This window comes from Pristis pectinata, chromosome 12 (assembly GCF_009764475.1).
Source record: "Pristis pectinata isolate sPriPec2 chromosome 12, sPriPec2.1.pri, whole genome shotgun sequence".
Classification (NCBI taxonomy): domain Eukaryota; kingdom Metazoa; phylum Chordata; class Chondrichthyes; order Rhinopristiformes; family Pristidae; genus Pristis; species Pristis pectinata.
In genome coordinates, this window is record NC_067416.1 from 12,256,913 (window position 1) to 12,284,617 (window position 27,705).

General features: G+C 38.7%; 1 protein-coding gene across 1 annotated transcript in view; it reads left to right on the forward strand.

The window, feature by feature from the left end:
- cacul1 (CDK2 associated cullin domain 1) overlaps positions 1-4,337 on the forward strand; it is a 48,274-nt gene extending 43,937 nt beyond the window's left edge. The window contains exons 8-9 of the mRNA XM_052027513.1: positions 2,331-2,374; positions 2,981-4,337. Coding sequence (XP_051883473.1) covers positions 2,331-2,374; positions 2,981-3,033 — 97 coding nt within the window. The 3' untranslated portion in view covers positions 3,034-4,337. The remainder of the gene's footprint in view (positions 1-2,330; positions 2,375-2,980) is intronic.
- Positions 4,338-27,705: the final 23,368 nt, after the last annotated feature.

Here is a 27,705-nt window from a genome sequence, read left to right on the forward strand (position 1 = left end):
TTCAGAGTTCAGATCCTGATACTTTTAATTTGCATAAGTTCTGATACAATCAAGTCCTTTGATTCTGTAGGTACAAAGATGGGTAGGATGTAAAACAGCACAGGAGGGAGTGAGGAAAAATGGTGAAAAGATCAAGGGAAATGCAGTGAGAAAATAAGGAGATGAAGTCCTGGGAAGGATGAGTGGAAACGGGAAGTACCAAATGAAGAAAGGCGAAAAGGTTTAATTCAAAAACCTTGCAATCAGTTGGACATGGGGACCAAGGTTTTGTTGGTAAAAGCTGTGAATTCCCAATGGAACTAGTGTCATTTATCCTTTTTACACTGAGTGGTTGATATCTGGAACTCCTTGCCAGAGGAGGTGGTGGAATTGGATATAATCACTGCATTTAAGAGACATTTAAACAGGCACTTGACTAGGCAATGCATGGAAGTACACAGACCTAATGCAGACAAACGAGATCAGTGTAGATTTTGCATTATGAGGAGAGACTAAGGGAGCTAGGGCTTTACTCTTTGGAGAGAAGGAGGATGAGACGAGACGTGATAGAGGTGTACAGAATATTAAGAGGAATAGATAGAGTAGACAGCCAGCACCTCTTGTATTGAGCATTGGTGCCCTGGGAAAGAGGGCATGGCTTTAAAGTAATGGGTGGGAAGTTCAAGGGAGATATCAGAGGAAGGTTTTTTACCCAGAGAGTGGTTGGTGCATGGAATGCGCTGCCTGGGGTGGTGGTGGAGGCAGGTACATTGGTCAAATTCAAGAGATTGCTAGACAAGCATATGGAGGAAGGGATTAGATAGTCTTAGGCGAGGTTTAAAGGTCGGCACAACACTGTGGGCCGAAGGGCCTATATTGTGCTGTACTGTTCTATGATTCTATGACTAAAAACATCAGCGTGGACGTGGTGGGCCAAAGGGCCCATTTCTGTGGTGTACAACTCTGACCCTATTAAATACCAGCATGTCTGAGACTTCTGCACATGATTAATCAAACTGAAGTTCGAGCGGTTGTGGCCAAAGTTTGCAATGCAGTCCCATAGAGACCAGTGGAAATTCAGAAAGAACTTACCAGCTATTCAGCTCTTGGGTTGTGCACATGTTGGACCTAGTGCAGGAGCTGAGAGTCCTTTTGATTTATGAGGTGTGGGGAACACAAATTCCTTTTCATAAAAGATGCTTGTGATTTGTCCAGTGTTTTTAATTATTTAAGTGGTTTGTGTTTTTGGTTTTATTTCTAAAAATAGATTGCTCAATTATTTAATTTTAATAATTTTTGACTATCTGAATGGCAGAGACATTCAGAAAACTAACAACATTGACTGCTCTAGTTTTTAAAAAAAAAACAAACTACTCAGTGGGTCAAGCAGCATCTGTGGAGGTAAATGGATGGTCGATATTTTTGGTCGAGACCCTGCACTGAGGCTGAATGAGGGGTCTCGATGCAGGTCCTGAACCCTCTGTCTTAATTAAGCCAGCAACTATTGCAAATGTTGTAGGTCACGTTGAGACCACTTCTCGCACCTCACTGATGAATGCATGAGCAATACCTAAAATGAAAACAATCTGCCAGAAGAACTCAGCAGAGAAAGGAACTGTCGATGTTTCAGGTCAAAACCCAGCATCAGGACTAAGGGTAGATGGCAGTATAGAGAGGAGAGGGGGAGTGATGTGACAGGAACCTGAGGAGATTGGTGGACCGAGGAGGGGTGGGTGAAAGCTGACTGGCAGATTGAACCAGGTAGGGGAAAGAGAAGGGGTTGGAGTTGGGAGATAGGAAAGTGATAGACGTGGGCAAAAGAAAAAGGGAGGGGTGGAAAAGGAGGAAGATGGGAGAAGGAGAGGGGGAAAGTGGAGACAGCTGCTGGAGGGCAAACATGGACAGCAGCCAACATGAAGGCTACCAGTGCTGGAATCTCAAGTGATGATGTGAAAGGCAAATGGAACTGAGGCCATGTGGGTGGAGGATGGGAAGGTGGGGGGGTGGTGGGAATGAAGAGCTGGTGGTGAAACATATGGATGGTAGGTGGATGGAACTGGGAGGGGAAGGGAAATGAAAGTGGGTGATGGGGATGCCAGTTCAGCTGCTGAATATCACAAACATGTTCCATGCTAACTTGATCGAATGATCTGGGGGAAAAAGTATAATTTCTATCTAATGTCTTTTATTTCAAAAGGGAAATAGATGTTAAATTTCTCAAAGCTGCATAACAAAAAGTGCTCAATTAATTTATGCAAAAAATGGTATTTATTTTTGTTAATACAAGCGATTGAGCTGTTCTGATCAGGGATTTTTTTTGATGTTTGTTTTCTGGTTTCTCATTTTATTAGAGGGGACCAGTCAAGAAAAAGAGCTGGAGAGGAGCTGATATTTAGTGAGTACCCTAAACCTTGAATATGATTTTTCAAAGTTTGTTCTAATTGCATTATGTGATATGTAAATTGTACACAGGAACTTCCACTAGGTTGCGCCATTTTTCATTTACTGCAAAAGATTACAAACTAACTTTGTGCAGTAAATAATTTTTAAATACCTTAATGTCTTATTAGTGGTGGACAAGACTTTGCAGTGGTTGGTGGAGCATTTTCAATTGAAAATGCTTTTTATTTCTGATAATCCCATTTCAGCGGTGTTAATAAAATTGTGCTGGGGTTACCATTCTTTGATATATCAAGAAGTCATTTTCAAAAATTACTTTTCCTAAAATGCCTCCTTGAGCTGGTTCCTGGAAGATTTTGTATTTGGAATTCTGCAAATGAATTTGAGTGGAAAGTTGAACAGACAAGATATTTCTGAGAACTAGTGTATTTTTGGGCACAATTTGCGCTTGGATTGCTAATCCTACTCCAATCTCAAATTCCTGGAAATTCTTAATTGTGAGTTAAATTGGTTTCCATCAGAACAATCACTTGGGTATATTTGAATACTACAAAATGTCACTGTTCCGTACTTATTACTACTTGTTCCTATTGTATTTTAGATGGGTCGTCATCTTCATCGTCGTCATGTGCAAATGCAAGAGGATTCAGATAGTGAAGACCTGTTTTCTATTGCCTTGGAAGGACTGAACATGAAGGTGCAAGGACCGTAGAGGAGTAATGCAGTGAAGAGATCTGAAGCTCAGGCCTGTTTTCCCTCTTGCCCTTAAAAAGGATGCCATCTTTTAAGTTTTTTCTGATGATCATGCTGCTAATAGACTTGAGAGTACTCTTTCCACTGGCTCGTTATGTGGTGCCCTGTCTGGACCTGTTGTATACTGGTTCCTCTTGAGTGAGCTTCAGCATTCTGCCAATGGTTTCTGAATGGGATGTAACATTTTTTTTTGCAAGAAGCTCAGTTTCCAGCAGTTTTCTCCCACTTTAGCCATTTTTGTGACTGCTATTTGTCATCTAGACATCTTATAAAAAGATACTCCCTACTTTACAGCATCAGTCAAGATATGATTTTATTTTTATTCCTAAGTCATTACATCTAGGTAAGCTAGGACTGAAACTTATTTACTGTATTTTACACACTAATCACATCTTCATCAAATTGTTTCTAAACTATTGAACCAATATCCTGACAATATCTCAACTAGATTTAATTCTAATGCACCTCATTTAATTAAATTACTACACAATTGTGAGAATCTGCCACATCCAAAGTATGGCAAGCTGAAAATAACTTGTCTTTAAAAAAGTTTTGTTAAAGGATTAATCAACATAGCCTGCCTAACAATTGTCATAAAAGCACTTATCACCCGGCTTGTAAATGAAAACCCAACAACACTGTTTTCATTCTAGTACAACTCAATTTATATAACACAGCTAAATAACTAACATCCCAGAGTGTCATATCAGTTTGAGTATCTTGAATTTTTTTGCTATTAGAGGTATTTTGGCTGTGTGAAAGCTCTGCCACTTGTTATATTATTTCCTTCATGATCACCTTGAGTCTGGCTGATCGAGCAACACTCAGAATGTAAAATATTTTATTCCTGCACAGCTTGCTATTTTAAATTTGAACTGTTAAAGCATTACTGCATGTGCTGAGATTGTTTTCAATTTCACCCACAGTTTCACTATTAAAGGTGGTCATTTAGAGGAAAAAAAAAGCAGAGGGCAAAAGCACATGAGTGAAGGTGTTCTGATAACTTCACATTCAGTGATCATGGTTGATGTATAACTTTCTAAGTTGGTTTGATATGATTGTGAAAACTTTTTAGAAAAAGTGTATGAGAATAAATTATGAACATGATTTTGGGTTTAAAATTGACCAACTCTTGCCCTCCTGGCTATAGCAATTATTCCAATTGTGCAATAAAACCCAAAATTGACTTTGGATATTATAGCATATTTCTGTTTACTTGTATAACCATTTAAATAACTCATCCAAACACCAGCCTGTTTACATATTATTATCTATTGAATCTTCAAGGTATAAGAATGAAATGGAGAACAAAAAGAAAAGTTAAAGAACAGGCTTTTTTTTATATACCATGAAAGTGGGTGTTAACTGGAAATGCTAGGGAAGTGAGGGTACAACCCTTGTTAAATTAGTTAATATATTCAGTGAGTATGACAGGTAGTGATTTATGGTGCAAGTGCTGAAATTATGGCTCCTCAGCAACCACTCTAATAATGCTATCAACCTGCTCCTAGCCACTTTTCTAAAGCATAGTGGACATTTGTAGATGAATTATCCTTAATGTGAAAAGTCATGGTTCATTCCCAACATTCAGTTCTCACTTTGAGCAAATAACAACAGGGAGCTATCATTTGATGGAGCAACAAAAATGAGGAGCTCGCTCTTCTGGGTTGGTTGGAATAACCTTGTGATCCGAGCAGACCAGCAGAGAATCTTACTTCTGTTCCAGGACTCCCTAAGTTTCTAATAATGTTTTAAAACTCTTCTGAAATCAATTCCTAAAAATGTTTCAGTTCCCATCTTTGCTGGTCCAGTGTTCACTTTTGTTATTGTAGAATTCTCATGCTACACTGGTTAAAGACATTCTCTTTAGTGTAATGCACTTTGCTGTAACAAATCTGAGGTCTTGAATGGGCTGTTGCTATTTTCATTTTTTAATGTAAACAGTGGTAATTCTGGATGGCATTGGGCTCCTTGTGTGTTACGTAACAATTATGGAGATGTTACAGCACTGAGAAAGGCTATTTGACCCATCTGCCTATTTAACCCAATTCTTTTAGCATAATGTCCTGTTCCTGCCCTTAAATTCACCTAAGGTGAGTTATTCCACATGGTATCGAGTTCTACATTCAACTTGAATCTGGCAATTCTGTGGCTCAGTTTTACTCTTGCTTCAGTCAGAAGCTTATGGGCTTGGGTTCCAGAGAGTTGTGCACAAAAAGCTAAGCTGGCAAAGTGCAACACTGAGTGAGTAGTACATTGTTGGAGATAGCAGCTTTGGGATGAGATATTACATTGAAGCCTCTGCCTGCTTTTTCAAGTGGACATAAAAGATCCCATAACATTATTTCTGAACATGGCAGAGAAGTTACACCCAGTACCCTGACCAATATTTAGCCTTTAACTAACAGCACTTTATTAAAATAGAGTTTTGTGATTATTTTGCCTCATTGCTCATGGGATCTTGCTCTGAAATGACTATTTCCTGCATTAAACAATGATACGAAAATGCTTCATTGGCTGGAAAGCGCTTTGCATTGGGGTTGTGAAAGGTACTGTAGATTTGCAGTCTTTATTAACCACTCCGAGTTTTCCATGCATTCTTTATTGGATTTATTGCAAACCATCTTGTATTATTGTGCTTTGGTATAGTGATTACCCAACTGGTGGGAGGGGTGGGCTTTATGCTCACTGCTCTGGTAATTAAATTTTAAAAAATGAGGCATGGCACCTGCTACTTTATAGTTTTAAATTAATCCCAGCACCGTAGTGATCTGTGTAAACAATTTAATATTCTTCCAATAATCTAATTTCACATAGATTTGGCCCAACTTGTTCATGCTGACCAAGGTGCCTAAATGAACTAATCCCATTTGCCTGTATTTGGCCCATATCCTTCCTAAACCTTTCACAAGATCAGAAGACAAAGGGGCAGAAGTAGGCCATTCGGCCCATCGAGTCTACTCCATGAGCTAAACTAAAACTATTCATATCTAGCCCCAATTTCCAGCCTTATCACCTTATCCCTTGATACCTTGACACCTTGACTAATTAGATACCTATCAATCTCCTCCTTAAACACCCGCAATGATCGGGCCTCCACACCTGTAAGTGACAAAGAATTCCATAAATTCACTACCCTCTAGCTAAAGAAATTTCTCCTCATTTCTGTTTTAATCGAGTACCCTCTAATTCTAAGACTGTGCCCTCTAGTCCTGGACTCGTCCACCAAGGGAAACAGCTTAGCCACATCTACTCTGTCCAGTCCTTTCAACATTCAAAATGTCTCTGAGGTCCCCTCTCATTCTTCTGTACTCCAGTGAGTACAGTCCAAGAGCCGACAAACGCTCCTCGTATGTAAGCCCTTTCATTGCAGGAATCATCCTCGTAAATCTTTTCTGAACCCTCTCCAACATCAGTACATCCTTCCTAAGATAAGGGGCCCAAAACTGCACACAGTATTCCAAATGGGGCCTCACCAGTGCCCCACAGAGCCTCATCAACACTTCCTTTTATATGTTATACCTCTCGAAATGAATGCCAACATAGCATTCACTTTTTTTTACCACCGATCCAACCTGATGGTTAACCTTTAGGGTATCCTGCACGAAGACCCCCAACTCCCTTTGCACTTCTGTACATTGAATTTTCTCCCCATCTAGACAATAATTTGCCCGTTTATTTCTTTTTCCAAAGTGTACAACCATACATTTCTCAACATTGAATCTCATCTGCCATTTCTTTGCCCATACTCCTAAACTATCTAAGTCTCTCTGCAACCTTCCTGTTTCTTCAATGCTCCCTACTCCTCCACCTATCTTGGTGTCGTCTGCAAACTTAGCCACGAAACCATTTACTCTATAATCCAAATCATTGATGTACAATGTAAAAGGAAGTGGCCCCAACACTGACCCATGCGGAACACCACTGGTAACCGGCAGCCAACCAGAACAGGATCCCTTTATTCCCACCCTTTGCTTTCTGCCTACCAGCCAATGCTCCACCTATTCTAATAGGCTACCTGTAATTTCATGAGCTCTCGCCTTATTAATCAGCCTCTTGTGCAGCACCTTGTGGAAGGTCTTTTGAAAGTCTAAATACACAACATGGAGCTGTGCTTAGCCATGCAGTCGTGTGTGTACAGAGAGAGGAGCAGGGGGCTCAAACTTAGCAAGCTGAGGATGTCTCAATCAAGTGAGGATTTCTCAAGCTGAGAAGTATTCAGAGATTGAAGTGGTTGCAGTTCACAACACTTGTAAGCTTCTCAGTGTTATGCTTAAGACGAAGCATGGCAGCCGATATTACTTGTATAGCTCACCATCTCCTTGGTCATGTAGTGCTTGATACATGTAGTGCTTCACCATGCTTGGTACACCAGCTCGTGTGACTGCTGAATGTTGAATTCACATGAGTAAGGGTTGAATATTTAGAAATAGAAGAGCCACAAGGTAATGATGCAGCTCTACAAAACTCTGGTTAGACCACACTTGGAGTACTGTGTCCAATTCTGGTCGCCTCATTATAGGAAGGATGTGGAATTGTTAGAAAGGGTGCAGAGGAGACTTACCAGGATGCTGCCTGGATTGGAGAGTACGGATTATGAGGAGAGACTAAGGGAGCTAGGGCTTACTCATTGGAGAGGAGGATGAGGGGAGACATGATAGAGGTATACAAAATATTAAGGGGAATAGATAGAGTGGACAGCCAGTGCCTCTTTCCCAGGGCACCAATGCTTAATACAAGAGGGCATGGCTTTAAACTAATGGGTGAGAAGTTCAAGGGAGATATCAGAGGGAGGTTTTTCACCCAGAGAGTGGTTGGTGCATGGAATGTGCTGCCTGGGGTGGTGGTGGAGGCTGATACGTTGGTCAAGTTCCAGAGATTGTGAGATAAGCATATGGAGGAATTTAAAATAGAGGGATATGTGGGATGAAGGGGTTAGATAGTCTTAGGCGTGGTTTAAAGGTTGGCACGACATGGTGGGCCGAAGGGCCTGTATTGTGCTGTATTGTTCTATGGTTAACATCCACAGCCTCTCCTTTATCCACCCTACCTGAGATTTCCTCAGAAAACACCAATAGGTTGGTCAGGCAGGATCTTCCCTTCATGAAACCATGCTGACTTGGACCTATCTTGCCTTGCATCTCTAGGTATTCCATAACCTCATCCTTGAGGATTGATTCCAATAACTTTCCAACCACTGATGTCAGACTAATAGGTCTGTAATTTCCATTATGCTGCCTCCCACCTTTCTTATACAGAGGAACTACATTTGCGACCCTCCAGTCCTCCGGAACCATGCCAGAGTCTGTTGATACCTGGAAGATTATCACCAATGCCTCCACAATCTCTAAAGCCACCTCCTTCAGAACCCAATGGTGAACTTCATCCGGTCCGGGAGACTTATCTGAGCACCTGAGCTTCCTGAGCACCTTCTCTCTAGTAATCTTGACTGAACTCGGTTCTATCCCTGAGACCCCCGACTATCGGGTATATTGCTGATGTCCTCCACAGTGAAGACTGATGCAAAATACTCATTTAGTTATTTTGTTGGATAAGTATGGATACTTTGTTATCTATTATAATTTCTCCCGCACTGTTTTAAATTGGTCCTATATCAACCTGTGTTCCTATCCATGTACCTGTCCAATGTTTTTTTTTTCTAAACGTAATTATACCTGCCTCTACCACGTCTGGCACCACGTTCCACACAGGATGATGGGTATATAGAAAAACTTCCTGCTCAGATCTCCTTTAAATCTTTTCCCTCTCACCTTTAATCTATTCCCTCTAGTTTTAGACTCCTCTACCTTGGGAGTGGGGAAGACTTTAATTTCACATGTACGTCCTAGTTTCTAAAATAATGGTCCCAGTGATTGTGATTACCCATTTTAATTCAGCCATTATAAACAAAATAAAACATATCCCTAGGTTTTGTTCACTATACCATTTATGGTAAAACTTTAAAGGGGAATCTTTGATATTCAAGTATACATTCCAGAGATAAATTCTACTGCTTCATGTATAAATAGAAATGAACACCCATGCAAAGAGACATTCTGATTGAATGAGCTGATATTTAATTAAATGTAATTAATCTCAATTCTATAAAGCTGATATACTCATCTCAAGTTTATGAAGTTCAGATAGCGCAGGGAAAAGATCTAGACTACATCACTTGTACTGAAATCATAAATGGTTGTTTAGGGAATTGGTTTATATTTTTGGTCCCAAGTAGTACATAGCAGAAATCAGGTTGACTATATTAAAATTCTGGAATCTTTTGCTAGTTGCTTCAGATGTGGTAAAACTGTTAAACTACGGTTTGTGCAAAGCAGTTTTTTTTTGTTTGAAGAGATTTAACTACTTAATGTGCATTTAAGCATGATAATGGCAGTGAACAGAAAAGATAATTTGCAGCAACCGGTGCATAGCTTTCAGATTGGTATTTGTACTAGTAACCCACGCATCCTGGCCTAATGTTTCTTCCCTCCTACCACTTCCCACTCACAAGAAAACTCCAGGCTGCAGATTTAATACCCAGCTTCACTTCCCTGCTTCTGTAAAGTTGTTTTATTTCTATCTGCCTGTAATGTTCATGGGAAAATTATTTCTTTGACTCAAAGACGACTTGGGAAGAGTGGCAGATTTTGCTGAAAAGTGTTACAAGCATTAAACAATATTGTAGCATTCTTTTTCAAAAAAAACACCAGCTTATAAATGTAACTTTTTTTTGTCTGGATGATGTCGACATAAGACAACTTTAAGTTGAGATTTTATTACAAAACTCTTCAGATTTGATCTTATTACTTGGTGAACAGACGACTCAGCACCTGAAAAGAGGAGCAAAAGTTTGATTCTTCACTTGTGTTTTCAGCCAGGCACTAGAGGAGCGCAGAGATGAAGTCTGGGTGATTTAGTGTAAAGCACAGCTAGTGTCTATTTAGTCTTGTTGCAATGACCATCGTCATGGGTCTCTTTACTTCCAGTCCACCAGCAACCTGCTGGGAGAGCAAACAGATATCAATAACCCCAACCCAATTGAAAGGGAAAATAATTCTGGAAGATGCCTTTCCAACTCCCAATGGCAATCAAAAGAAGTTCCATGAGATGAATGACAATGTACATGACCCAAAAATTGCAGCAAGTTGCCACTTGTACAATCCAGCTCCATAACTTGAAGGTTAATGATCCGCTATGAAAGAAAAGCCTCTGAAAATTTTATCTATTTGTTTATTAGGTAGGTAGCTCTTTTCTAAAAGAGACTGGTTTTCTGGATCTCAGAAGGGAAGGATACCAATGTAAAGGTGCAGGTATTTTCAGTGTCCTATGCTTAAAACCTGTGAGAACTTGGCTAAACCACCTTTTCTCCAGTATTCCTCTATACCTTTAGAATTTATAGTGTCTGGATTCCTGTGCTGATTTCTAGATAAAGACCAGTCCAAAGACCATATTAAGCTCCCTATTGGAAGCCAGTTTCTCTGGGTGGCTGTGCTTTGTTGTATAAGAAGGGAAATCTGTTTACTAGTTTTGTCCCCCACATTTACTCTGTGATTAACCTTAACTCCTCAGTAGTTGCTGATGCTGCTGCAAATAAGTTTTTCATTGCACCTGTGCATACATGTACTTGTGCATAAGACAATAAATGTGACTTTGATCATGAGATTTTGGTTCCTGGAGCATATGCTCATTTGTATTCCCGAGTTCTGCACATCTGCAATAGGCTGCACTCCTGAAATTGTAACATTGGTTTAAATAATGTAGGCCAGAAGGCAGTCTAAAGACTTCACCTGGCTCCTCATTTGGAGGAAACCCAACTTGTGTGGTGCACCTCCCATTGGTTGTTGCTGCAGTGAGCCAAGATTAGTATTATTCCTCATTCCCAACAATTACCAAGCCTTAAGATCAAAACTGATCCCAGTTGACCACTAGAAGCTCTTCCATTTACTGAATGTGTATGTTATTTGGTGCAAATCTGAAAATGCTGGCCTCAGTATCTATTCTTTGCTGAATTAGTTGATCTAAGCTTGGTGACTTTTAAGAGCCAAACTGGCTTTTAACAATAACTTAGTCTGGTTTCTCATTTCTGATCTGCTCTGCAGTGACTGTTAAAATGGACATTGAATGAGGATACAATAAGGCTTGGTCCTATTGGTCCTAGTGCATTTCAGAGCCAAATATCATGCCAATTTAATAATCTGTCTAGAGTCCCACATGAAAAATGGTCACATCACAAGTATGTGAATGTCTCTGCTGTACAGCCTTTTAACTTGAATGGAATGGTATAGGGTGGGAAAGTGGTGGAATCGCCCTTTCTAAAACACCTGGCAGAGAGAGAACCAGCAAACTGCTTATTGAAATCCAATAACATTTTCTTTTTCATGGGTGGTAATTATCTTTTCTAATATTTAGTGAGAGAATACCCAAGATTATATACACCAAGAAAATTGGACTCAATTATAATTTACTGTGTGAATGAAATGATTAAACATTTCCATGTTAAATGCAAGCCATTTGTAACCTGGGCTTGACCTTTTAATAATACAATTAAATTAGTACCATATTTGTATTTCAATCCAAAGAGCTTAAGCCCAAGCCCTTACACTCCTTTCCCCCCTGTCACCCCAAAAAAGAACTTGGGGATCATTAAAGTCCTGGGACATTCAGGCATAGGAAGCAAGTGTGTTATGTATTATCTCTCATGTATTAAGTTGCTGTGAGATGGTATTCTTTTGTCATGGCTTAAATAGGCAATTGAAAACTAAAAATTAAATCTTTGCACATTTTTCTATTCAAAGTGCTCAAACCTTGAGGGAAAAAAAATCATCTGGTTAGTTTCTGTGAAAGTCTGATTTCTGTAGTAGGATTGCTTAGTGTGTCTTCAAATAAAGATATTGCTGTGATAATGTAGTCCTGTTAACATTTTTAAATATGCTTGAAGCAAAGAACTGATGCAAGTAAAGCAGAATGTTGCATGGGTTTAATTAGTTTAAAAAAAATTAAACCTGTGGAAACCAATGAAAGTGGTTCACTTTATTAATAAACATTTTTAAGAAATGGAAGGCAATATGTTGCATAAGATGACTATAAAGTAATTAAATTCATTTTTGCACTAAGATGACAATGTTTGGTAATGTCACCTATTTTATTAAAAGAGAAGTGATTAATTATTTAATAATGGATGTCAGTTTGTGATCTTCACAACTTTGGGTGTGTACCCCTCTTCCAATAAAGTTATTCAGTTTGCTGCAAATTTGCCAGGATTTATTTTTGTAATTATGTTATATATAAGTAATTACATTTATTTCTATTCCAGAATATTCAATTAATTGTCTTTTTGTCAAAAGCTGTAGCCTGTAACATGGATGTGTTGCTTTTATTTCCTCTGTTACATTAAATTGATTTTTATGACACTTGGCATTACCCTAATCTGAATTGTGGTTTGGTCAAAATTCTCTAACTTTCCAAAACAACTTTGCAACAATTCACACTTTCATTATAGTTTTAACTTCTATTATATGTGGTAGAATTTAGAAGAATTATTTTTCCAGTGTAATTGCAACAGCTAGAATCATCATTTATCCTGTTGATCAATTACTAAGATGCCAAGCCTAGCTTCAGTGATGTTTTCTGCCACAGTTTTGGGTAAGTGTCACCTGGCCATCTGACTTGTTATGAAGTACTGTAAACAGATTAAAAGTTAATTTCTTTTTATTTCTGAAATGCAATTATGTGGAAGTGTTATAGGACAGTTTGCTCTTCACTCTTTAGCTATACAGTCCATCTCATAATTTTATTTTTCACTAACTTGTGATCACCCTTCTGCTTTTTATCCACCTTGTCCAAGTAAAATCTCATTTACTCACCACCTTTATCCATCTTCTATTTCTTATTTTTTTCTTTGCAATGAATATTTTGTTCCCGTCCCCATATGCTTAGTCTGATTTATCTGAGCTTCCTGTTCCTACCTACCCTTTGCCTGTATCCCTAATTTTACCTGCCTTCTATTTACTGTTATTTCCATTTCTTGGCCTGAAATTACCCATCTTCATTTTCTGTTGCTTGCTTTTTCCATTTATCTTTTGCCCTCCATCTGTATGCTAACGTCTTTTCTTGCTTCACAGACACATTCAAGATCAACTATTAATGGATTGAAAAGACAATAAGGTCACATTTAAACCTAGTGCTAAAAGCATCTCTTTGAAGTTGGGATTTTAATTGAACATTGTTATGAGTTTTGAGGCTGAATTGAGATCCAAAGCTGGGTTGTTGTTTCATGGAGTCTGAATGCTAGCATCCCAGTATATAAAATAAAATCTGAAAGTGTGAGCACAATAAAAAGCCTTCAGAGGCTGTGTAATGCATTGTACCCTTCTCCATAAGTTATATAATGAATAGTTCAGATAGGTCTACACATTTCACAGCAGTTAGACTGACTTGAAGGCAGGCATTTCCACTATCACAAACCAACTAGGGTGTTATTAAATCTGTAATTAACAGTGTCTTGTTTTTATGTTTAACTTGCACTTTTGTTGATGTGTCAAGTGTTTGACCCAACTGGATGTACAGAAGAGGTTCATCTCTCTGCAAAGGTGAACATTAAATGATCTCAGCCAATCTCTTTGCATATGATTGACCTGAATCCTGGATTCTTTCTGTATTTCCACAAGTATCTGATTTGCTTAGTATTCTTAGTGTTTTCTGTTTTGATCTCAAATTTTAAGCACTATTTCTGTACTACTTTGCTTTTTGAGTTCAATCCAGATTGATTGTTCTGTCTAAGCTACATTAACAAAATGAATATTGAAGCACACAGTTTAAATATTTAAATTGGTGAGATTGATTATGTCATGGGTACTAATAAGTAATTGGCAGTATCATTTACAAATCTGACTCTAAATGTTAGTGTAAACAATGTTCTTGTCATCCCTGTCCTAGATTCCCGAATGCCGCTGGTTTTAAACTTCAAATTTCATTATATCCTTATCCTTGCCTATATCTCTATATCCTTGCAGTTACAGACTCTTCTGTAACGTCAATAATTTAGTCCCCATGAAATGATGAAATGAAATTAATCTCTCCTTATTCCACTTTGCTATTGCTCTCCTTTTAAGATCCTGCTTTGATTAATCTGTTTGGAATATTGTGTTCAGTTTTGGTCACCCTGCTACAGGAAATATGTCATTGAGCTGAAAAAAGTGTAGAAGAGATTTACTTTGGTATTACTTTATTAAATAAAGTGTCACAGCTACAGAGAAAGTACAGTACAATAAGGTACAAGGTCACTACAAGGTAGATCGTGAGGTCATAGTCCATCTCATCGTATAAGGGAACCATTCAATAGTCTAAATCACAGTGGGGTAGAAGCTATCCTTAAGTCTGGTGGTACGTGCCCTCAGACTCCTGTATCTTCTACCTGATTGAAGAGGAGAGAAGAGAGAATGACCTGGGTGGGTGTTCTTTGATTATGCTGGCTGCTTCACCAAGGCAGCGAGAGGTAAAGACAGATTCCAAGGAGGGGAGGCTGGTGTCCATGATGTGCTGGGCTGTGTCCACAACTCTCTGTGGTTTCTTGCGGTCCTGGGCAGAGCAGTTGTTGTACCATCCATGATGCATCCAGATAGGATGCTTTCTATGGTGCATAGATAAAAGTTGGTGAGTGTCAAAGGGGACAAACTGGATTTCTTTAGCCTCCTGAGGAAGTAGAGGCACTGGTGAGCTTTCTTGGCTGTGGCATCTACGTGATTTGACCAGGACAGGCTGTTGGTGATGTTGGTAGGACTTGAGGGACCATGTTTTGGTGAGAGGTTAAGCAGGTGGGGACTTTTTTCATTGGAGTGTAGGAGAATGAGGAGTGATCATATAGAGGTGTATTAAAATCATGAGGGGCATAGATAGGGTCAAAGTCTTTTTCCCAGGGTTGGGGAATCAAGAACTAGAAAACATAAGTTTAAGGTGAGAGGGGAGAGATTTAATAGGAACCTGAGGGCAACTTCTTCACCCAGAAGGTGGTCAGTGTATGGAATGACTGCTAGAGGAAGTGTTGAGGCAGGTACGTTAACAACATTCAAAAAGTACTTGGGAAAAGTACTTGGACAAGAAAAGTTTAGCTGGCTATAGGCCAAACCCAGGCAAATGGGACCAACTTGGATAGAGATCCTTGTCAGCATGGACCAGTTGGACCGAAGGGCCTGTTTCTGTGCTGTATGGCTCGATGACTCTATTTGTCAACCTATTTAATATCTTTTTTTTTTACAATGATATTTGGCCACTTTTTTTTAATGTTAAAGATGCTGCATAATTGCACCAACTGAACCAAGATAATAGGAATGCATTCTGGCAATCTTAGTCACTTAGCCAGAAATAATCATCACAATGTGAGCATCTCTCGGTTTAATTGGACACTTGATTCTTTGAACACAGGTGGCATGGTTGGATCCCAGTCTGATTGTAGAAAAGAATTATTGCTTGGAAATGTTGTAAAAATGTGCCTCAGTAATATTATATCTGCCTGCGAACAGTAAAATGTATTGTTACTTGTATGATCTTAAAAAATTTCATGCTTTGGAACATTCATACAAGCAGCAAAAAAAAAGTTACATGCGCTGAGATAACTCTTGGGCTGAAAATATTTGTCCTTGCCATTATCTTCTCTTTGAAAAATTTTTGAAAATACAGTTCCAAGGGCAAACAGTCTGCAATGAAGATCCATTGCAGACTGTTTGCCCTTGGATCACAGTTTATTTTATTGGCCTTCAGGGACACATTCCAACAGGAAGTCAGCTCCCAACAAATTAACGAGGCCCAGCTAATAGCATAGGACCTCTTCGTGCACCAATGGCTGGCAGGGCTTTTAGAATTATTTTGACAGCTGGTAAGGTCCTGTCTGAGGGTTTACTGGTTATCAAAGTTAATACTGAAATTGAATGTTTGTAATTGCCTTGACATTCATAATCATTCAAAAACACTCATTATTAGAAAGTCCCTGGAAGAAAAAGTGAACCAGCATCAGTGTCCTCTCCCAGACCAACATACCCATCAGTGAAGACCTGTTTACATGCTGCTCACATGCCCTATACCAATTAAGCTCTGTCATGGGAAGTGATTACTAGATGAAGAAGGGTTGAGGATGTGCTCAGTCTTTGCTTTTTTAAAAAAAAGCATCATCCCCACCTGTTCTTGAGAACTTCTGGAACATGACCACTCAGAGTGAAGGAGCATTCAGGATGATATTGAGAACCTCGTCTGTACACTGGGAGCACACACAAACCCTCTGTAAACAGTATAAGGAGCACAAGCTACACATCTTCTTACCTCCTATGGCAATCTGAAGTTCCCACTGTACTTTCCACATTGGCCTCAGTCCTCTGTCCCCACAAAACTAGAGTGGAAGGAAGCCATCCTTGATCCTGAGGAACAGCCTAAGAAGGACTCTTCAGTTAACTGGCCCTTCAGCCTTCAATATTCCAAGAGCTTCTGACTATTCCCAGTTTTTCCACATAGTTAATACTCTCCATTCTTGGGAATATAGTGATAAATCTTCTCTAGGTGCTCTCTGGTGATATCCTAGTACCTAGTAATGTGTGCAATTCTAGTTAATTGGGCTGTGGCCCAACTAGAGTTTTATTCATTTTCAGCACATTCCATTCCCCAGTCAATGAAAGAAAATACTCTATGTGCCACTTTTTAAACCTCTCATCTGCCTGTCTACTGACTGTGGGCATGTATTCCTGGGTCACTCTGTTCCTCTATGCTTCTGCCATTTAGTGTGTTCTGTCTTGCCTTGTTTACCATCTGAATCTACTACCTCACATTCGCTGGACTTGGATAATTCCATAAATGTGCTTGCAGCACAGCATAAGGCTACTGAGGTGAGGCTTAGTACCAGTATGATAATAACATCTTGCAAGGCCAGACACAGTAATATGGATTAAAACACTGCCTGTGCATGTTCCTTTTTTCAGTAGAGTAGCAGATGCACTTTATGAACTAATAAACCTTTTCAAGTACTGTGTAGACTTTTTAAAGCAGGTATTCAATGATTTTGCTTTACTATATTTTCTCTGCAGTTAATTTTTAAGTAACTTATATTTGCACTTAAATTTGATGACAGACATTCAAGACAAGGCCATTAGTTTCAGATAAATTGTTTCAATCATTAGAAATGAAAAAATAGTTTCTTTTCCTTTTCTACAGATCTTAACACTAATAGGACACTATCAAAGTAAACTATTATCATACTGATTTTCCTTAAAAATAAACTATTCTTGGTTCTCTCTAATGAAATTAATTTACCAAGCAAGTGGTAATTCAACAGCACATCAGTGTGTGTATAAAAAAAACACAAAAAGATTAATATGCGTTGCGCCATGAGCTGTTTAAAAACAGCCCTGTTGTATTTCATTATACAACTTGCCAAACTAAGGCATCAAAGGAAAGAAGTAATAAATGAGAGTCTTCATGGTGCCACATTCACACAAACCCACAATTTACATGTATAATTGTATACTCATTTGTTTCCTTAACTGTAAAAAAAACCTTTGCTTTGAATCACAAAACTGGCAGTGACCAGACTTTAAAAGAACTGGCACTGGTGAAGCTTGCTTAGTCTATAATAGAAATGCATGGAAATTAATATTGCTTGATGTGCACCAAGATGATTCTTCACATCCAACTGTAATGTAAAATGCATCTCGTTCACTTTGGATAATTTCAAAGTCAATTTTTAACTTCTAAGAATTGAACAGAAGAAACATTTCACAAATTGTGACGCCCAATATATATTAAGAGGTGATTGTGTCCAGAAGAAATGTTTTCTCCTGCACTTGTCTCTTATAGCTACTTGAAAATGCATTTTAAAGGCAATAAACCCTTTATAGAAATGGAAAAGAGTGCAGCATTGTGGTGATTAGCCTTCATCTCCAGGCAACAGAAGGCTAACATGGCAACAGTGTTGGATAACCAGCTTAACTAGTTACCAGAGTCAGCAGATAGAAACTCATCCTCCATATGCACTAAATGTAACTTGCACATTGAATTCTGCTCTGGAATTAATTTCTATTGAAGTTAATTGACAGAATGTTAAAATGAGGGTTCAGTATGCACTTGTTGCTGCATTGTATATTTAAGATTATGCAGGAGGTGAGAAGAAAATAATTCACTCAAAAGAGAAGCAGGATAATGAAGGCACAAACTCTCACCACATTTCAAAATCACCTGGATGAGTGCTTGAAGAGCCATAAACTGAAAGTTCTGGACCTGAAGCTGTTAAGTGGGATAATGTTCCATTTTTGGTGCATGACTATTAGCTGGGTCGAATAGGCTCCTGTATTATAAATTTCTAGTAAAATGAATTTCTATCCAGTGGTTTCATTTATCACTGAGGTATGCCAAATGTGTGAGGCTTGAAACCAGAATAATAACAGTGATTTGAAAGGATAAATGTTATAAATTGGATTTGAGATCAGAGACTGTGCACATTAATTTTGCAATTTTAAACAAGATATCTGATGTTCTTCAGTAGTTGAAGATCTTTTTACATTTGTGCATTTTATTTATTATAGAGCCATAGAAACGAGCTACTTCAGTAAGTCCAAGGTCCTAAGCCCAGTTCCTGCAGTCATTAAAAGAATAGCACAAAGTTTCAATTTATTGCAGAAACTATCCCCTGGGTTTGATCTCTGTGCAATAATATTTGCATTATATTTCTAAATATATTTAGAGTTGCAAACATTTTATTTGGATATTATTTTAGTGTACTTTTGTCACTTATAGCTCAAATTGTGTTTATAATTCATGGGCAGTAAGTAGCTGGTAGACAAAGGTGCATACTGAGGAAGAGATTGTTAAATAGTGATCCAGTACAATTTTGATTGGAGTGAGTGAGATGGTGCCAGAGAGAGCATAGACTTTTCCCTATTCCAAAACAATAGGCAAGGTTTGAACAGCAGAGATGAATATATAAATCTTTCAGAATTTTATTAGGTAATTTTAAAAGTGAGGATTATTTCCCTCAGTGGATTGAATCTGTGGAGAGAAGAGCCCTTGGGGTAAATATGGAAGAACCACATATGCTAAGCCAAATGGTCTTTAGATTTTTATTATAAACAACACTGCTTTCAGCTACACAGTTAAATGACTTTGACCTGAGTCAAGTGTAATATTAATGCACAAAGAGAAAAATGCTGAAAATACTCAGCATATCAGGCAGCAAATTGTGGAGAGAGAAAACCAAGCCAACATTTGTTACTTTGTCCACTGATATCACCCTTGTTGCTATTACCCGCTTTTGCTGTTTCTATAAGAAAAAAATTGACTCTATGGATAGGTTTTAAATACCTTTTAATGTTTTAGTTACACAATTATATGTGCACTGAAAAATCAAGCTAAAAATGAAAATCTTCTATTTTAAAAATGTATCTAAACATTGAAACGATATCATGTAATGAAAGACGAAGCTATGTTAAATCGATGTTATAGATAACTCATTTGTTTAAAAAGAAGTGCTGGAAATACTCAGCAGATCAGGCAGTATCCAGCTTTTTTGAAAAAGATTTTCAGTGTTTGGAATATTTTGCTTTTGGATGATAATTCTCTCATTCTGTTACAGATATGAAGCTGTTCAACAGAGCTTGGCACCCACAATAAATTGATTAGAAATTATTTTTCAATTTCCTAAACTTGTCTTCTAACTGTATCTCATATTTGGAATGCTTGATTATGAGAAAAATAATTTAATGTCAAGAACTTAAACTTATGAGGTGTTACAGATTATATAAGTTTCACAGAAGCTCCATTTATTTAGTGGCATGTTCGTCTTCAGGATGTCACAAAGCACTTCAATGTTAAATTCTAATCATTTTTATGTGGGATGTACTTACTAATTTGCACACAGGTCCAACCAGCATTGATGAGAGAAGTGACCTGTTGTTTGTTTCACTGAAGAATTAATTTTAGCCATTGAATTGGTAGATCTTCTGTTCTCCCTTGGAAAGTGCCTTGGGATTTTTCTGCATCCATCAGAACAGGAAGAACTTCGGCTGAAGGAAGACCATTCTAACATGCTATGCTGGACTGCAGGCTTGTGCAAACAGGAGGTGACATTTGATGCACAACTAACATGTGACTTTTACGCTCTATTGAAAACAAAGTGCAAAAGGAATGCAGACACTGTAAAATATTGTTTCACTACTGTCCTTTTTTGAGTTGCAGGCCAGGGTGAATTTTATTCCCTGTGCTCTTCGGAATGCTGTCACTGAGCCAAGCTCCCGTAACAAGTACACGAGAAACCTTCAAGACAAAGACTTCTCATACATTGTCTTTAATGCTGACTTCCCATTGTATTTTGGATATAATGGGACATGCCTTGCAATGGCCTGCCAGCAGTTATGGGTTTTCATATCAGAAGATGGGCATTCACTTTACAATTGGCTTTCCATTCTTCCAGCAGCAACCTCCACTGGATTAACTCTCCATAGGTCTCAGGGACCCATGGAATCTCTCAGCCCTTGTGTCATCCAATGGTACCTATCACCTGCCATCCACGCAGCACTGACTTGATTTGGTGTCCTCTGCTGAATGGCGAGAGGCACGTCTGTGCTTTATGGCCATCAGAGCCAGGCTGGCCTGGGCTCAGCTGGGCTTTGGAGCCACACAACAGAGGAGTTACATGGCTTTGTCTTTCTGGCTGACCTTTTTTGCATGGAATTTCAGTGACACCACAGGAACCGGCATGGGGGGGGGGGGGGGGGAGTGGTCTCTACCTAGTCAGGTCCTGGGAATGGAGTTGGGATCAGGGAATGCTTGTGTCTGTGCCAGAAAAGACCATCTCAGGTATCAGATGTACAGGAGCACAGCTCACCAGTCACTGAAAGATCGATCCCATTACCTTTACTTTTGCCTCTATTACCCACTCTGCTGGGTAATTCCTAACATCATGCTTTTGTAGCTATGTCCTCCTCCAGAGATCTGACCACATCAGCTAAGTTGACGCGTCGGTTCAGTGCTGAGCCTATGCTCCATTGTCCGATCTGCCATCTTTCATGACCCCATCTATCCCCACACATAGGCCAATAGGTCCTGCCACACCAGGTGGAAAAAGAATCATTGAGATCTCCCTAAAATTTGTCCTTCCTCCAACATCATTAACGGTCAAATTCTGATGAAAGGTCAAAGAAGAGTCTCTATCCACAGATGCTACCTCATCTGAGTATTCCCAGCACTTCCTGTTTATTTCTGTCGACACCTGGTCATTATCAGATCTTGTTTATGGAAAGTTGCTGTACATAGGGTTGGTTGTGTTGTCTTTGTTACAACAGTAAAAAAAAATAATTTGAATAACACTTCATTGGCTGTAAAGGGCTTTCAAGCATCCTTGCATAGCAGAAAGGTATTAGATTGTTAGCCATAGTCATACAGCATGGAAACAGGTCCTAAGGCCCAACTGGTCTGTGCCAACCATGATGTTCATCCAAGCTAGTCCCATTTGCCTGTGTTTGGCCCATAACTTTATAAACTTTTCCTATCTATGTACCTGTCCAAGTGTCCTTTAAAAGTTATTATTGTACCTACCTCAGCCACTTCGTCTGGTAGCTCATTCCACATATGTACCACCCTCTGTGCATAAAAAAACCCCATCAAGTTCCTATTAAATCTTTCCCCTCTCACCTTGAACCTATGCCCTCCAGTTCTTGATTCCCCAACTCTGACTGCATTCACCGTGTCTTTGCTCCTGATGATTTTATACACCATTATTAGATCACATCCTCAGTTATGTAAATACAAATCTTGTAACAAACTTGATCCATTTTTTCCACTGACCAATTATGCTGTGTATATTTATTGAATTGAAGCTACCACTTTATACAAGTTATTTTGCATTTCCATTTTAAATCTGGGCATGAAAAAGCCTTTCTCTTCAGTATACAGTAAGTAGCCTGTTGAACATGTGGGAGTCTGTCTGCAAAGAAGCAGGAAGGGAAAAGCACCTGAACATTCAGTGTAATAAAGCAGTTGGCATAGAGATGATATTCAGAAATGTTGATCCCCTCAATATTTTCTGTCTAATGAACTGAACCAAACTGGGACTAATTAGCATTTCATCTCAAACAATTATTTATTACCTTTTAATGACTAAATGTTTTGTGAAATATTTATTTTAAAACAGCCTCCCTTTAATTGTTATCTAATGGAATTTAAATGTGATGATTAAATGCAAAGTTACATCTTTATAACAAATTAAGTTTTTGTTTGCCTGAAAATGAGACAGGTCTGTGATAAATGGATTAATTACTGGAGAATATTTTTGACAAAAATCGTGATTGGAAAAATAATGGCTGGAATTCGGGGTGTGTTGATAGTGAAACTGCCACTGTTCATTCACGTTATGAAGTAAAGCTGATAGTCATGGGTAGTGCCCACATTTGCAGTTAAAAGCTGAATCCAAATGTTGTTGCCATCCATACTCTGACATTCCACAGGGTCTGTATTGCACCCTTCTCAGTAAACTTTGTTGTAAACTTCACCATCATTCTTCCTGTAAAAAAAAGTAGTAATAATGTTGTTTGTGGCGTAATCAATTTATGCTAAGAAGCAATTACTGCTGAGCTACCTCTCTGCCATTGAAAGACTAATTATGTATGGAGTCTTATTCCCTTATTAGAGCATTTAAAAGTTGCATGTTTTTAAACTTTTTTATACATTTGTGATATTTCAGCTTAATGGCCCATCAATGTCCCATCTTTATTTTGTTTTCTGTGCAATGATTTCTACTAAATATATTCCCTGCTTTTCACGTTGCTTTCAGAAAATTCCACAGTCTGGCTGTTTAGCTTGAAATGTCAACTGACCATCTCCCTCCATAGATGCTGCCTGTCCTGTGGAGTTACTCCAGCAGTTTGGTTTTTTTTTTGCTCCAGATTCCAGCATCTGGTTTCTTTTGTTTCTTGCCATAATAGAATCCTTGCGTTTTCTAAATGGTCTCCGGCAGTTTAGCCTAGCTGTTCTAGAGCAGAACTCCACTGATCTCATATTAATGGTGCCTGCTTCAAAGTGACTTTAGAAACGAGCTCTACACCCTTGCTAATCTTTTATCAGCATTCATTTTTGTACTCAGTGGTAACTGTTTTTCTCAGTCACTGGCTTTTTCCCAGGTCGACAATGGCTAACACGGGGAGACATAATTTTAAGGTGATTGGAGGAAGGTATAACGGGGATGTCAGGGGTAAGTTTTTTTTTACACAGAGAGTGATGGGTGTGTGTAACGCACTGCCGGCAGAGGTTGTGGGGGCAGATACATTAGGGGCATTTAAGAGACTCTTTGATAGACACATGAATGATAGAAAAATGGGGGACTATGTGGGAGGGAAGGGTTAGATAGATTTTAGAGCAGGGTAAAATATCAGCACAACATTGTGGGCGAAAGGGCCTGTACTGTGCTGTAGTGTTCTATGTTCTAAATGCAGTTCTGACAGCACAGTCTGCAAAATCTGATTGTAAATCCCAAGGCTAAAGAAAGATCAGTCGCAAGAAAAAGATACAAATATGTATCACTTTTTCAAAGTGAAGTGTGTGCATTAATCCAATCCACATCTTGAGCCTTTGCCAATACAAGGTCAGTCTCAATGAAGTTTAAATAGGGAGTTAATGCTAATGATTTCAGTGCTGGCCACAGTACGTGATCAAGATCATTGACATCCTCAGTGTGCTGCAGACCCAGTAGTGTATGAAGTTCACTCAGTGAGAGCAACTGTATTGCTGGAAACTTCTACAACTTCTGTACATTTGTAAATCCTGTGAGATCACTCAGAATACTAATCTTCCTCCACAAACTGCTGCTATGTTTGTAGATTCTGTTCACAAAACAGCTGCAGGACTCTGCTGGTGTTCGATTCATTAATCTGAATGTCAGATGTTCTGAAGTTTGTCATTTTTAGTTTCATCTTGATGTTGTCATTTCCCCCTTTTGTCAGTGAGATGGAGACTAGATTTTAGTGGCAGTGATTTGGGAGAGAAACATTGGCCAGGACATCAGAGAGTAACTTTACTCTTCTTCAAAATAGTATTGTGGTATTTTTCATGTGCAAGTAACCAGTCTTCTGGGCACTGCTTGTCCCGATGCTGTGCAATCATGGCGTGTGTCTGTGGGGGATGGTGTGGGCATAGTGGGAGAGCCCCCAAGCAAAGGGCCCCTGAGGATTCCCCTGTCAAGAGATTGGTATACTCCTAAAGTTATTGAGAGCAGCCTGGTCATATCAGTCAGAGATCCTTCCCACACATTGCAAGCATTGGAATAAGTTACCAAAGAGTTAAAGAAATTTACAGGGATGGCTTCCAACCAAAAAGAACTTCATCAGCAATTCGATATCCTAACTCTTCAGCTGTAGGTCTTTTGATTAAGTGGTCATCCAGGTACTTTTAAAGTGGCGAGTTTCTGCTTCCACTATCCTTGCAGGTAATGAATCATGAATTTCCACCATTCCTGAGTGTGTTTTCTCCCCTTCAATTCCCCTCTAATCCTTCTACATCCTGTAGTTTTTGATCTCTTTGCGAAGGAGAGTAAGTCCTTTTTACTCATGCTGACTAGGTTTCTACTCATTTTACATACATTGATTTGCATACATTAACAAATATGACTGAGAAAAGAGTCAATGAAATGGAAAAACAAAATATGGAAGCCAATTGTTAGTCAATCCCATTTGTCTGAGCCAGCTTGACTTTATTGTTGCAGATCATAAATAACAATTTAAACAACTTCAGGGTGAAATATTACTTTCCTAAATAGTATTTGCAGTGACATTGTAAGGGCTGCAACTTAAAGTTAGCCTATCTCTTCATCCATGCTTTCACTGATAAACACAAAAATTGAACTTCTTTGCTTTACATACTCTAAAGCTTTTTAATCAAAATTTAATTGATACTCATAATAAAAATTAGAATTAAAAAGATAAGTGTGCCATCAGCACCAGCATTTGAAAACACTCCATCTAAAACAAAGAAATTAATTTTCTGTGGCATCAAACAACTTGTTAAATATGTAATATTAACAGATTGGACAAATAGAAGTGTCGAAGGTAAATGAAGTTATTTCGCAAATCTTTAAATAGAAGATGAATAATAATCTTTTATTACATTGATGCCAGCTGTGGTTCAGTGAGGAGCACTCTATTCTCCGAGTCAGAAGGTGATGTATTTGAATCCCAGTCCAAACACACGAGCGTTTCTGCAATGAAAGAGTGCAGCACTATTAGCGACCCTGTCTTTGAGTCAAGCATTAATCAAAACTCTGCCTTCTATCTTAGGTGAACATAAAGATTATTGTGACTGACTGAACTGAGCCACACGGAAGCTGTAACTGGGAGATACAAAAGTCTTTGTTCAAAACAGCAGATCTTCCGGAGAGAATCTCGCTGTCCTCTCCTTACACAGTTTTATGCTTTTTAAACACAAAGATAACAATTAACTAGAGTTTCAATGGGTATAATTACCTACTTAACGTTAACATTTTGATTGTAGATGGGTAACTTTGCAGAATTACATATTTATATCCCAACTAGCAGAACTGCTTTGAATGTTCAATACTGGTGGCTGGTCTGAAAGCTTCTGAGCATGAATTCCAGACACCCAAAATACACCTCTTTTGTCACTGTGTTGAGGGATGGCTCCCTGAATATACAGCTGGCCAGAATATTAAGTGAGAAAACAGACCTGTCCTGAACTGTGCATTAAGTGGCAAGGATATGCCTTTACCAATGTGTTAATGCAGGAGGTGGCTACTTAATGTCTTCCCTGATCTCATCCTGAAGTTTTTAATGACCACCAGTTAATATGAACATTCATCTATTGTCTTCCCCTGCATAGCTTCCATGGTATAGAATCAGAATATCCCATACCCAATGATTGGTTTCAATAGCCTTAAAGAATCAGTTGAAATTAAATTGTGAACAGGTTTTATTTCCTGAAGACTGGTTCTCATTTTAATTAATATCTGCTATCCATAATTTCATAACTCCAGAATAATGCCTAACAATCTCTATGGTACTATTTTAAAGAATATTTCTTCTTCAAGTCTTGCCCAATATTGGTATAGCAACTGCCCAAGCCCGCAGGGAATTGCAGAGAGTTGTGGACACATCTCAGTGCGTCACGAAAACCAGCCTCCCTCCATTGACTCTGTCTACCCTTCCCACTGCCTCAGGAAAGCAGTCAATGTAATCAAGGACCCCTCCCACCCTGGTCATTCTCTCTTCTCCCCTCTTTCATTGGGCAGAAGATACAAAAGCTTGAGAGCACATACCACCAGGCTCAAGGACAGCTTCTCTCTTCCTGTTATAAGACTCTTGAACGGACCTCTTATATGATAAAGATGAACTCTTGAATTCACAATCTACTTGTTACGGCCCTTGCACTTTATTGTCTACCTGCACTACACTTTCTCTGTAACCGTAACACTATATTCGGCATTGTTATTGCTTTTCCCTTTATACTACCTTGATGTACTTATGTTTTGAAATGATCTGTATGGATGGCATGCAAAGTTTTTCAATATATCTCAGTACATGTGACAATAATAAACCACTTACCAATTATTTATCCTCAAACCTGCATCAAATTGCTAATTAGGAAAAGAAACTTAACCAATCTAATTTATAAAAATACATTTAAAACTACACAACGAGCCTCTAAGCCTACATATAGCTTTGATATAGATTACTATTACAGATAAATACTGTTTTCTATCTTAAGGTAATAAGGAGATTTGTTCCTATGATAATTTTGTTGGGTAATTTTCAAGCTACAGGTAAAATCTATTGAAATTGAACTCCCATAATGTAGATTATATCAAAAGAGTGATGGGAACAATTAAAATTCCAATTATATTGCTAGTTTCACATTGGTATGCAATGGTTTGAAGTGCATATTGATGTGAAAATATACCTCTGGAGTTAGGCCATGTACTTAATCCAGAAGGCGATGTGAATCACCGCAGGGCTTTCTCTGATGGGGTCGAACTGAAATTCTGTTTGAAGTCAATTTTATTAAATACACAGGCACCTCTAATCACAAGAATCCATAAGGGTTCAATGAATTTCGAATGGAATTCTTTTAATGTTGTAAGAACACTAATGTCTGCTCACATCCTAATGTCAACAATGGAAGTCAAGTAAGGAAGCTTGGGGAATGTGGGCAGTTGAGTAAAATTCACCAAGTGGTTTTGTAGTATAACTGCACTAGCTGTTTAAAGCAAAATGTTTGCATAGTGTTACTGTCACCAATGCTGTTTAGCGGATAATAAAATTCATCCTTAAAAGTGGCATCGCAGGTAGACAGGGTGCTAAAGAAGGCTTTTGGCCCGCTGGCCTTCATCAGTCAGGGCACTGAGTATAGAAATTGGGATGTTATGTTGCAGTTGTACCAGATGTTGGTAAGGCCACATTTGGAATATTGTGTTCTGTTTTGGTCACCTTGCCATAGGAAAGGTGCCATTAAGCTGTAAAGTGTGCAGAGGAGATTTACGAGGATGTTGCTGGGACTCGAGGGACTGAATTATGGAGAGGGGTTGAGCAGGCTGGGATTTTA